Raw genomic sequence first — 13546 nt, 5'->3', positions numbered from 1 at the left:
GTTGTCGCCCTCCCAAAAACCTCTTTCTGATTGCTTTAATTGCTAGTGAACTGCATGATCATCTATAGTTTACATGGAAAACACTGGCTTGTCTTCAAACACTTGCTAACTACTTGCCAAGCGGTAGTCCGGTTTCACTAGCATCGTGCTGTGACCAATTTAACTTTGTAACAGCAGGCAACCTCTGGCAACCACTTGCCAACTACTTGGGAAGTACATTTTCTACCTTAGCAGTAGATCGTTGCCAGGGGGTTGTGCTGTTATTGTCTGCATAATTTTTTTTTCCCCTTATTTTTCAAACAACAGAGGTTTTCATCCATTCTTTGAAAGGTGTATTCTTTATCATTAATTTAACAGACTATTTCAATAAATTTGTATAGTTTAGTTTTATACGAATAATTACTGCTTCGCACTTTCTGACTTAACATGGGACAAGTATTACAGCTGAATGATCAAAACATAAAAAAGCTAAATATTTTTTCAGATTAGTTTAGCTTCTAGATTCAAGTAAAATTTGTTATTAGTGAACAGCCAGAAGTTTTAAGAGGCTGTAAGAAGCTGTTTTCTTGATTTAGCGGCATATTAAGGTTTTGGAAAACCTCATATCTAATGTTCAGTAGTCTTCAAATATATTCATCTGAGCAGCTTGCTTTCTTGAAATTGCTTCAGATAAGAATATTCTGACACAATTACACATATTCTCTCTTTTATTGTTTAAGAAAACTCATCTAATGGGATTAATCATACAGGCAGTTGTTCAACACCAATAGCGCTCTGTTGGCATCTCAGTTTTCTTGTCTTACATTATCATCGAGCAATTAAGCCGAGAACTGTTACTCACTGGACATTTTCTGGTTTTCTGACCATTCTCTGAAAATCCTAGGAGTCGTTGTATGGGAAAATCCAAATTCTGAAATGCCAAAAACTATTCCACATACATTCAAAATAACTTAAATCAAGTTTCCTCTACATTCTGATACTCACTTGGAACTTTAGTAGATCACCTTGACCCTGTCCGCCTGGCTAAATGCTGAATAAGTTGTTATGTCATTGTGTTAACAAGCAGTTGAACAGCTATAACTAATGAAGTGGCCATTAGTTATATCCGATGGCCACACAAACCTGGCTCTGCGGTGTTTTTTATGAGATGTGCATATTGGAGGTTTTAATTGGGCCACTGAGCATTATGACTTTGAATAAATTTTCTGGACCTGTGGGTATATTTTTGCTCACTCACCTGAAACTGTTGAGCTGGAGGGCAGCACCTGCAGAGCTCTAGACAGACTGTCATGAGCACCTTTCACCTTGGGATCAGTGACAATGCTTCTGGCCTCCTTGAGTGTGAAATGTGGTCGAGAATTAAGGCCGATAGCTGTGATTTTGCACGAAGTCTGCTAGCTTATCTCAGGTGTTGACACCTCCATTTCCAAGACTCTAACGAAGCCTGGCTGCTTACCAGTGCCAGAGAAAAGGCCAAAGTGAAACAAGGGCTTTTGAGACAATGTTTTAAATATAATGTTTGCATTAATATGTGATATTATAAGCAATACTTCAGATACATTGAAAGCTTGTGTTATTTTATTTTTTTTAGCCACCATTCTTATAAACAAAGAAACAAAATCTGGTTCTTAAGGTTGTTGTTGTATGAGATACTATAGTCAGACTTACAAAGACCATGACTATTAGTAAGCTACATTTTGAAATATGACCAGATATATCAAATAAAATGAAGTGACTTGACAATAGAATCACTATTGTAGTTGGATCTCTTCTGAATAGTTTTCATAAGAAATGGTATTCTTATGGAAAATCCTGTTCCTAAAGGATTATTTTACCCATTTTTATTGAGCGAAGCTCGCTCTGGAGGGCACGAAAGACATGAAACTTTCTAAAGGTGAATGTGACCACAGTGAGACACAGTGTCTGCTCTGCCCAGACCAGTCGGCGTGATCAGAGTGTCTTCCCAAGCCTGGAAGAAGTATGATAATTGGAAAATTGGTGGTGAATAATTCATAAGAGGTGCAAGGTTTGCAGCAGGTTGCGAGTTAGCACTGTAGAAGGTCGCATGACACCACAGGTGTAGCTGCATCGTGTCAAGACAAAACTCAATTTTAAAGTGAGCCTTTCTCAGTTTTATGTTCTTTGGGGTTTCTAGCCTTTAATAAAATGTTTTTTCATAACATAGCAAATGTGGACATCTTATCCTAATGTGCATGAAGGTAAAGAGAACCATAAATATCTGAGTGGACAGCAATTGTGTGCAGGTTGTTGGTTTTGGGACGCAATGAGACGGTTGCATACACAGACACCCTGTGGCTTTAGAGGTTCTTGTGCATGTTTGTGTTAAGTTGCACGGCAGCCCCATCCTCATTATCACCCAGCAGCCCTCCCCTCTGCTCACATTTCTCACCTCACTGCAGCGGTCGAGGGTCAGACGGTTGTGTTACTCACTAAGGGCAATCACCCAGTACCTTAAATCACTGCTTGTAATCTTCTTTGCTGGAAAGAGATGGACATGATATATGATAGTCATGTTAGGTGAAGGTGACTGTTATGAAATGGAAATAAATCTGGGAGACACTGACTTAGAGCTATTTTGTTTTTGTACTTACTGTTTAACATGTCTTGTGGCCAGTGTAATGTTAATCAACAGTGCCATCTAGCAAATCACAAAGTATATATATATTTTTTTACTTTCACAAACAGATGCTAATGAACGGGCCAGCTTTAGTACTGCCTTTGAGCTACAAGTAATTTGGAGTACATATTATATATCTTTAAATGTCTTATTTTGTTCTCGAAGACCATCGCTATGAAATTTTTGAATAAACTTTGTATTTTTTTCACAATCATCCCAGGACCACATAACGCCCTGTTGTTGAAAAACTTTCATCACTGAATAATTTATAGAAGGCAGTTATTACTAAATTAACTGAAGCATAGCAAATGTGCTCTTCACTCTAAAAGCCAAATCTGATGCCTATTACAACAGAGTCAAACAACCCTGAGCCTTGAGGAATAAGGTCTAGCCAGACTAATAACTGGTCATTGTAGCTCCAGGCTGCACAGTTCCTCATAATCCCAGGATGGCAAAGAAGATGTGAGTTATTAGAATTATTTATGAGTGCCAGGAGTTTATATATTTCACTTGATTTGGTCTAAGATAAGGGCTTGCAACTAATTCAGTAACCATTTGTTTCTGTAAACAATTCTGCAATGTCGATCACATGTGCTTAAATAAATCAGTATATTTCAGCTCAAAGTAAGGTTAACATACATATTAACACCGCATGTTAAAAATGTGTATCTAAAATCGAATACACAAATGTAATTTCAATGCCCCTATGCTATTTAATCATATGTATCATATTTATCCTCATATTTAGTTGCTGGTTTTGGATTAAAGCTACGTCACACTGTGACATTTATGTAGGCCAGCGGTTTGTTTGGATGGTGCACATCATCCGAATTATTAAATACATTTATAGAATAAGTTTCACAGTCAGTACGAGGTTTCTTCAAAGGTTGTGTCTCTGAACTTTTGAGTCTCAAGTTCTTTTTATATCAACCTATTTTCATCTCTGGAAAAAAAGTACTCCAGATTAGGGAAGCTGGGTGCAGAGGCCCTGCAGATGACATGAAAGGAAATTCTAGGAGGGTAAACTTTGTTCACATTTTTATTTATTTATTTTATTTTTGTACTGAGAAGAGTCTGATTTTGCTCAAAATACCTACATTCTCCAACTTTGATTTTGTTCCTCCTGAGCTTTTGTCCTTTCCTCATTCCCTGCACGCTAATTTTTTATTTTTCTTTTACTCTGTCATGCAGTATGTTCCTCCGGACCTTTGTGTCTGTAACTTTGTGCTGGAGCAGTCACTGTCAGTGCGAGCCCTGCAGGAGATGCTGGCTAACACTGGGCAGAGCAGCGAAGGGGTGAGTACATTCCTCCTCCCCACTGATGCCCCCTTGTTCTCTATCTAATGCATACAAACACACTCAAATGCTTGCAAGACAAACACATTCATGCACACAAACCTAAATTAATCAGTCTGTAATCTATCATTAATAGTCTGTTGTAAGATGAGCTTGAGCTTTTTTTTCTTTTCTTAACAGTAAACGTCTTGGTATTTAATAAGGCATAATATCAGTGTAAATTAACAATATTCTTCATTCCCTTTTCAAGCTAACACAATTTACCTTATTGTTATTTATAGTTAATCAACTTTAAAAGCTGGCCCTCACAGTCAGAGCAGTCAAAGTACTGGAAATATAAATACATGAAATCTACTTCAAGGGGCTTCTCACTTCAAACACTGGAATTTTTTGCAGGCCTCCCAGTCAAGGCTAATTCCAACCTTTACACCTATTTAAAGGCTGATTTTGAACATCAAATGAAAATCCAGCTGGTCAATGACAGACATTAATAGGCATAACAGAACCTGATCTGACCAACTAAACTAACAGAACTCCATGTTTGTGAAAGCTACCGGGATATTTGTTTTATGGCTGCGTATGCTTTATGCAGTTAGTATTTAGCTATAGTCATTAGTCATTATAGTCACAGTAGCTGTGATAATTAACATCAGCACACAAAGGAACATGACACAAGTAACTGTCCCATTTGGGTCATTACATCTTTTTTGTTGTCTGGTTGTGTCTGAGGGGTTCGAATTAAAATGTGTATGTTTGTATTTTTTTTTTTTTGCTTGCTTTGATTGAAGCTTTTTTTTCTTTCAGCTGGTCAGCTTTTAGTTCCTTATGGGAAAGGTTTAAAGTGTAAAACTTTGAGAACATAATTTAGAACAGAGTGGTATGAATGGGGGGAAATAAGCTTGCTTTAACCATGACATCAAACACAGCTGCCTGAAATGTCAGTCCAAACTGAAAAAGGTTTATTTGTTAATGACAACTCCTGAGTAACTGTGTCTATATTTGAAACTTGAGCAGATTTTTAACTTTTTAAAGTTACAGTGGTAAAAATCAATAAGTAGCTTCAATCAAATCCCAGTAGCATTTAGACCAGACCAGACCAGACCTAGCAATGCTCTGAACTATTTTAACACTGAGAACTGTAATTGAATTCTAAGCAGAACCTGTCTCCCTTCATTCTCTGTAATACATTCCTGATAAGAGATAAATAAAGGTCACTGAGGGTGAAAGAAAGGGGGGAAATTATCTGTGAGTGCACTGCTGCATCCACCACATCCTCTCTTGATTTACACGACAGTGTGAGCCTCTCCCTCCCATCACTGCACCAGCTTACATGACATGTTTATTAGAGCAGGTAAGTAATATTGGATATGACAGATTCTCTGTAGTGCCATGGGGGTGTCATCGATCGCACGGAAGCCCTCCAGCGGGCTGGATGTGGTTTGTAAACCAGTCAGATGTCCATATTCACTCATGCTGCTGTGCTCTAAGAGAGCCATTTCATGTTTCATTTATTCTCATCACCCAGCACTTCTAGCACACATTATAGATTTAATAAAGCGAGGTCAGGCGATGGGTAGCGCTTGATACACCCTTGTTTACTCTAAATTTCTTCTGGGAAAAACAAAGAGAAAACAGTGCTCTAGTATTTAAATTTGGACAAACACCCACATACAAAAAAATGTTGTGCTTGTGTAATTGTTTGTATTTTTTTAGTCACTGTTCCTACTCAGTACACATGGTCTGTTCTTAGTTAGAAAGCATTCCTCAGGTGACGCATTCAGTTATTATTATGAGTTAAAACTTTGGATAGACCACTGGTACTGTAGGAATAGAGATGACAAAGCGATGGTAGCATGAATCATTGTGCAGTACAACTGTGGCAATTACAGGAACCCGACCACTACAGGGCATCACAGTTATTTGTAAGACAAGCTGAGTACAAAAGCTTACAATACTAATGCAAAATAGCCCAAGTGCTTAGTTGCTCTGCACAGCATAGGCCTCTGACACAGATGCTTCCCTAAGTGTCTTAGTTTGTAAACCACTTGGTTCCCCTCACTGGAAAATCAGCACTGCATTGTTATTAGCCTGGGTAGCAGATTTGTTTTGTGCTCAACAGTGCAGCATTGTTGGCTGGCCTTGTTTGGCAAGACAACATGATGTTGGCTAGAATACAAACTCTCTGGTAGCAAGGCTAATAAATCGCTGTACCTCCTCACACCACTATAATTCTCCCAATTTTTGCTCTCAACTTTGTATAATTGACTGCCATACATCCCGATAACACATTCTTTTTATTTGTATTTGTGTGTTATTAGAGCGCTGACCATGAAAAATGGGTAGGTCCATCAGTTTGTTCATCCATCATGTTGTCAGCGTGCATGACAGACGTACTTACTGGCAGTTAAATGGTTGAAACTTTAAGTGCTTTCACTTAAAGCAACGTCTATTTCTTGACTGTCTTGAAAGCTTTATTTGTCATGTATGTAGCTAGAAGACAGGTAGTATATTTTATACCACCATTATTATACCACTGATGGTACATTTAAATGAATTTTCAATTAATAGAATTAAAAGGACACTTTTTTGGGGGGGATTGACATCCTCAAGATAGTAAATTAGGCTTTTTCCTCATCAGTGGTCAGACTAGTGTAGAGACAATTGATTAACTTGTCTCAGAGCTCTTATGGTAGTCTAGAAATAGACATCCATTGGTACTGTCAAACTGTGCTCATGATTAAAATGTCTTTGCCTGTATACCTTGTGTGTAAGCGCTTAAAAGTCTGCTAATCATTTGCTCAAGCATTTATTATCCCCGTTTGTTTTTTCATGGACTAAATTCAAGCCTTGATTTACAACTTGAAATATCTCTGCTAGATATCATAAATTTAGCTTACAAGTGGTATCCTTGGTCATTAATTTGTTTAATTTAGAAAACCCACATTTTGGCAGGAAACTCGCTTTGTGGTCTCGGTGTGCTTCTGTTTTCTCTGGGTTTGGTCTCTAACATCAATTGATTTCAAGAGTACTGACAAGAGGAAATGTCTTGAAATCAGTTTTGATTTCAGAGTCTTCACATGCACAGCTGTTGAGGATTATTCAGTGCACTTTTAATGTTTGGCATCAGATTACTGGATGAATGTTTTCATTATTATTATTGTTATTATTAACTACATGTCAAACATTGTACTTCACAATGCATATGATATTTTAATGTGATTTTATTAAGTTAATGCAAAGCAAATTAAGCTGTATGTTATCCAGTGATTCGAAGGACAGCACATTAAATATGTACATGAAAGTCAATGTATCAGGTGGCACTTAGCAAATTAAACTGGGCTGAATTTTTTTTCCCCTCCTCCTTGGAAAATTGATTACTTTGCTTTTTCCCATCCTCAGGCCATTCCATATGAGATCAGACATTAACTGTACATTTAGGAAGATCCATTAGTCACAGTTTGCTATAAAACCTTCAGAAGCTTTACAGCAAGCCTTGGGGAAAAAATGGACAGTGATTAATTCTTGTAATTGTAAATGAGTATTGGCAATTGTACATACACATCACATTTTTAAATGCAAGCAAGAATATATTTGTGGGGATTATCTTAGTTACTCTAGGTATTAGGTTAGGTATAGTTGGTCAATAATTGATGAGCGTCCAGCAAAAAAGTAAGCATGGTAGAAAATGAAATCCTTGTAGTATGTGTTGCAGAAGCTGGTCATTGGTCAGAAAGGCAGATTTTACAGGATTTAATGTAAGCCTGTTCTTAAAAAAACACAAAACAAAAAGAACTTAGTTCCTGCTTACTTACCCTTTTAATTCCTATGGAAGCAGTAACAGCCAGGTACTGCTAATCAAATACAGCATATTAACTGATCTTCAGCAAGTTTGACCAGCTCTGTAAAAGAAGAAGTTCTGATAGTTTGCTGGTCTGGATTTTAACATATGCTCATAACCAGGAAAGGACATTTCAGCAAAGTCAACCCGAGGTCAAACTGTGCAAACTCTACAGGTCTCAGTTAGCATGTTAAAGTTGATGATGTGGCAATTAGAAAAAGACTGAACAAGTATGCCGTGTTTAGAGGGGTTGCCAGGAGAAATGAAAACATGGCAGCACCCTTTAGGTTTGCAAAGTTGAATCTGAACAAACCACTAGGCGTCTGGGAAATTGTCCTTTGGCTTGTCCTTTCGGTCATTATGCACAGCAAAAACACCTCATACCAACTGTCAGGCATGGCGGTGGAGCGGTAATGATCTTGGCTTGTTTTGCAGTCACAGGACCTGGGCACCTAGCAGTAAGAAAGTCAACCATGAAGTCCTCTGTTTACCAAAGGTTTGGTAGAGTAAAATATGAGAATATCTGTTTGAGAGCTAAAGGTTGGCTATAATTGGGTCATGACACAGGAAGACGGCGGCAAAGTCCAGACCTCAAACCCACTGAAATGCTGATGTTAAGAAAACTACAAATAAACACATTCCCACAAACCTCAATGACCTGAAGCAACATCGTAAAGAAAAGTGGGGCCAAAGTCCGTCCACAACAACGTAGGACACTGAAACTCATATATAAATTGATTACTACAAGATACTGAAACATGGGATATGCTTTTCACCTATTACTTTAGCATTTTGGCTTCATACCCGAAACCGGTTTGGCTCAGATTTGTTTGTTTGTTTTGTTTTGTTTTGTTTTTTAATGCCCTGATGAGTGAAACGTTAGAATTAAGGGGGCCTGCTTTTCTTTTATATTATATATAGTTATAAGAAGTACGGGCGATTTTGTGTGAATGAATTAGACTTTTATTCTGTACCATTTTCAGAAATTAGATTGGAGTGAGAAGAAAAATGTTTACCGAAGATTTCTTAAACTTGTTTTAGTCATCAATTCTATAAAACACCAAAATGATAAAATCACGCTACCTTTACTTTCCAGGAAGTGATTTCTGCAGATGTGAAAGTAACTGTTGGCGTTACTCCATAGAGTTATTTCAAAAAAATTCATGGAGTCCACATTAGTTCAAAATCATGAAATATGTTGCTCACTGCAACAGCATGGCAGTCTTTAGATTCAGAGACAATAAATGGTAGTATGAACAATTCATTGTCAGTTTTTACCTCTTTATTTCCATCTCTGACTAGAAGAAAAATACTTCAAATCACCACAATTATCCATAAGTATACAGCACACACACCCTTTATCCTTTTGCAACAAAATACGAGACAAAGTAAGCGAGACAAAATACTGTCTAGCAAATTTCATAAAACAGTACTAGCTATTCATGATACAGTGCTTATACACAGGAGGGGCACCACACCAAAGGTCACAGTTCCTGGCAGTGATGTGTCAGCATGACAGCAGGCCTGAAATACAGGCTGGCTCTCTCTCGGTATCCCCTCCCAGCTGTTGCTGGATACTCTCCCCCCCCCCCCCCCCCCCTTTTTTTCTTTTTTCTTTTTCTTTTGATCGAACCTTCCATTTCCTTTTTCGTCTCACTTATTCAAGCCATCTGGGTGAGACTTTGAAGCCAAATGAGAATTAGCTAAGGGTCGTATTCAGGGGACCATTGGGAGTTCCCTTTAAGTTAATTTGAATGTAAACCTACCATTAAATACAAATTAATGTTGACAACTAGACTAGAGGGGAACCTCTATGCATTGCTTGAGTGGATGCAGGGCCTAATCATTGTTTGAACTGTAAAGAAATGTTAAATCCGAGTGGATACTCTAAATGTACTGTAGGTGAGAAGAAAGTGTCTGTTTACAGCTCTGATAATATGACTTTCAATACACGTGTGAGCTAAACTGTTTTAACATTTTGCAGTTTAAGGCCAAATTTGCTAATTACATTAAAGCAGGACCTTTAGAAATTAACAAGAACCTTCTCGTGCGTGTACGTATGAATCTTTGAGTTTGATTTAATTAATTCATTTAAATGTGAGCTGACTCCATGAATGCCAGAACCTTGCTTGTGCAGACCTGGTTTAGTTATTGCTGCTTATGGTCATCTTCTTTTTTGTTTTTATTCTGCTGCTAGAGGTTGATTAAAAAGGTAAGAAGCAATTTCTTTATTCACCATGATGATAAAGGATCCACTCTTTTTTTTTTTTTTTTTTTTTTGCTCATCTGTTTCCTCACATTTCCTCAGGTGTTTTGCTACCAAACCTCACAGTTATTCTTGTTTGTCACAAGAATGAGCAAGTTGTCTACTGAGTGTGATACTATCTATGTGTTTGACTGTGAATGGAGTTTTTTGTGTTCCTCTTTTTCTCTTTGCCGCTTGCACTTGGAATGGTGATCTTCAGTAAAGGATATTTGATCCAGGACGTCCCATGCTTTGCTCGCACAGAGCGTAAAGCCACTCGCACTTTAATAACTGATGCAGAAGTAAAGTGGGAGATACTAACCTGTCAGGGTTCAGAGGTCAGGAGTGTTAGGGTATGATAATAATCTATTACCTGTTTATTTCCTGGCAGGCGGGTCAGGGGGGTGGACACCGGACCCTGCTCTACGGTCACGCCATCCTCCTACGCCACTCCTTCAGTGGCATGGTGAGTATTAATGTGCAAGAATGACAGAAAGTTAAAAGGGACAAGGATTTTCCTAACTCACCATGGGGTCTGTTTATCAAGTATGCACGAGTTAACATAATTGGTCTTCATGTGGGAAAAGCAAAGTCTGTTACATTATTGATGACAGTTGCTTTTTTTTATATTATTTGTTCCCATTTGATGAGAAAGAAACCAAAAAATGAGTATATAAGACTCCAATTAATATGTAAAGTAAATGTATTATTATGTTGGAGATTTTCTTTTAGATCTACCTAAAAAGAATCTTTAATGAAAAAGCCCTGGTGTTTAAAAATATTAGAACCATGACGTGATTGTGAAGTCTTCAGTTGCTTTTGATTGAACTGAAGTTGGAAAAACATAATCTGCAATTCACACAATTCTTTGTAAAAGTCTTGAGCCACCACTTGTTTCTTTTTATTTCATTTCCAAAAAGAAAGACTGTCTTTTTTCTATAGTGGTCTTGAACAATAGTTCTTAAAGCTTTCTGGAGATCTTTCAAATATTTTCTTTGGACTTTAGCTGCTTTGTCACCCATTTTCAGTCCAGTCCTTGAACCTTATACTTTCAGAAGAATGACCTACAGTATGATTTCAACATAAGAAGCCACCTAACTCAAGTGATGAACCAGTTTTGCATCTGCACATAACACAACTTGGTAAAGAACCAATTTTAAATTGTATCTTTACATACGTTGTTACTAATGGCCTGTTGGAAAAATACACTTTTTTTTTTTTTTTTTTTGCTAAATCTACAAAAATAAAAAAAACAACAGTAACACAGTTTGGCAGAGATTAAATGGTATTTTTTGCACTAAGGTCACCAAGAGAGGTGTTGCCTTAGGAGTACCTTTGCATGATGTGTAGTCCTTAAAAAGTTTAAGGAATATGGATAAGTGGAAGATGAACTTATCAGGAGTAAACAAAACACAAATCTACAGCAGATGAACAGGATCTGCATGTATCTGTCCTTTTAAAAAAAATTCAACAAAGAGCTGACAAGAGACCTGATATATGGCTCTGACCTGTCAGTTAATCCACATACTGTTCACCGACACTTGGAGCAACGATTCTGGATTTTACAGTATTGTTTTAATATGTATTAGAAGAGGTCAGAAAAGAAGTACAGTAGTGAGTGTCTACAACCATTTGTAGAACATGATGGAGTCTCTAACATAGTTTGGGGTTACTTTTCATCCAGTGGGGTGTTCTTGTCAAATTTGATCAAATTAAGAACGAAGAAAGCACCATCAGATTTTGCTCGACCATCCAGTGCCATCTGGAAAACCCTTTACTAGCAACTGCTTCATTTTTCAACATGACAAACATCCCAAACACATTGCCAGCGGAGGAAAAGCATGCATTAACTGCTAATGCAAAATGAACACTATCAGTCATGGACTGGCTTCCCCAGAGCTCAGACCTCAACATAATTGAAGCAGTGTGGGATCTTAATGGAGAACAGAACAAAAGGCAGCCAACATCGAAAGAGAAGCTTTGAATGTCCTTCGACCGTCTTCTAGAAGAATTTCTGAAGACTACTTGAAGAAAAGGCATGAAAGCTTGCCTAAGAGAGTTTAGGATAAGTTGAAGTATAAAGGTGACTTTCAAGCTTATTAGAATTGGACAAATTCTGTTTTGGTTTTATATCATTTATCTCCAAGTATGTTTGCACCCATTTTCTCATTTTTATATTAAAAAAAAGAGAAAGAAATAAGACCTGGCTCGAGACTTTTGCACAGTAGCATTTAATCATAACTTCAAACAGAAAATCAATGAATGAATTCCTTACTAATTGATTAATATACTAATTATTTAGCACTAAATTCACCCCTGTATTCTAATGAGACACTTTAACATGAGCTGAATTCCTCTTATGGCTAGTCTTAGAGTTTCATTTGACCTAACATTAGTTCATTTTTCACTCACCAGTACTTGACCTGTTTGAAGACATCAAGGTCTCTGACAGACAAGCTGTCATTTGATGTCGGACTGCAAGAAGATTCAATAGGTATGGTATGACTATTAGGCACTTCAGAGATTTTACTGCTTTCAGGTGAATTCAGCCTTTGGGAGTGATCATTTCAGGTTGATTTAACTTTGAGATTGAATTATTGGGAGAAATACTCAAACTCCACGTGTATGTGTGTGTGTGTGTGCACAGTACAGCTATATTTGACATTTGAACTAAAGCATAAGGTCATTTATCATATGGAAACAGTTCCACTGCTTCTACAGGATCTAACCAAAGACAGGAGGGATTTTAAAGGGCATGTATGTGTCTGCACTGCTCACTAGATTTTCCCAAGCTTTATATTCCACTTGTTGCCACTTATTTGAATATTATTTTTATGTGTATTTATGTCAATAGGAGAGTCCTGCTGGTGGACCATTCACCCTGCATCCAAGCAGAGATCTGAGGGAGAGAAAGTCCGCATTGGAGACGACCTGATTCTTGTCAGTGTGTCGACGGAGAGATATCTAGTAAGTCACATCTAAAAGAGCTTCACAAGAGCAGAAGGCATTAGAAGCGCACCTGTGACTGAGATTAATGTATGCATGATAAACCAAATGACCCCTCTGCCACAAATGATGACCATTTCCAGTCATATAGGATTCATTACCAAGAAGCATTATTACAACAAAGAAATAATCCACCAAATGTAAATTTCCTTAGTTTTGTCCTAGTGTCACAAGCAAACAAGCTGTGTAGTTTTATCTCCAAGACTCTGTTTCATTGTTTTGGATAAGAGATGATTTTTTTTTTTTTTAATTGAATTCTGACATTGCAATCCAGTTAAACTTTATCCACCTGTAAAACTGTAGGAGTAGCTTGACTGAACCTTATCAATAATTTAGGCAAAACTACCTCTTCTTGTGATGATATGGAAGTTATTTAGCATCACAGGAAGCCATAAATACAATGCATTAATATACAAGCACATGGCGTATATTTTATTTGCAGCTTGCTAAATCAAAGCAACATTTACCAGCTTGCAGAAAAGAAAACAACATAATTTACTCTTCTGGTAACTTTCATTATAAA

At 37.4% G+C, this 13546-nt stretch overlaps 1 protein-coding gene across 4 annotated transcripts in view; it reads left to right on the top strand.

Annotated features, from left to right (window-relative positions):
- ryr3 (ryanodine receptor 3) overlaps positions 1-13546 on the top strand; it is a 114640-nt gene that overhangs the window by 18998 nt on the left and 82096 nt on the right. For 2 of the 4 annotated variants that reach the window (XM_085248287.1, XM_085248286.1), the window contains exons 3-7: positions 3830-3934; positions 6253-6273; positions 10409-10483; positions 12433-12511; positions 12872-12984. In XM_085248287.1, the coding sequence (XP_085104413.1) occupies positions 3830-3934; positions 6253-6273; positions 10409-10483; positions 12433-12511; positions 12872-12984 (393 nt within the window). The remainder of the gene's footprint in view (positions 1-3829; positions 3935-6252; positions 6274-10408; positions 10484-12432; positions 12512-12871; positions 12985-13546) is intronic. The other 2 variants (XM_085248289.1, XM_085248288.1) reach the window with 1 other exon arrangement.

The sequence above is a fragment of the Mchenga conophoros genome, linkage group LG15, assembly GCF_057382185.1.
Source record: "Mchenga conophoros isolate Kocher_MC1m ecotype Shallow Benthic linkage group LG15, M_conophoros_male_GT1.1, whole genome shotgun sequence".
Classification (NCBI taxonomy): domain Eukaryota; kingdom Metazoa; phylum Chordata; class Actinopteri; order Cichliformes; family Cichlidae; genus Mchenga; species Mchenga conophoros.
Note: the sequence above shows the minus strand (reverse complement) of the source record. Positions and strands in the feature narration are given on the sequence as shown.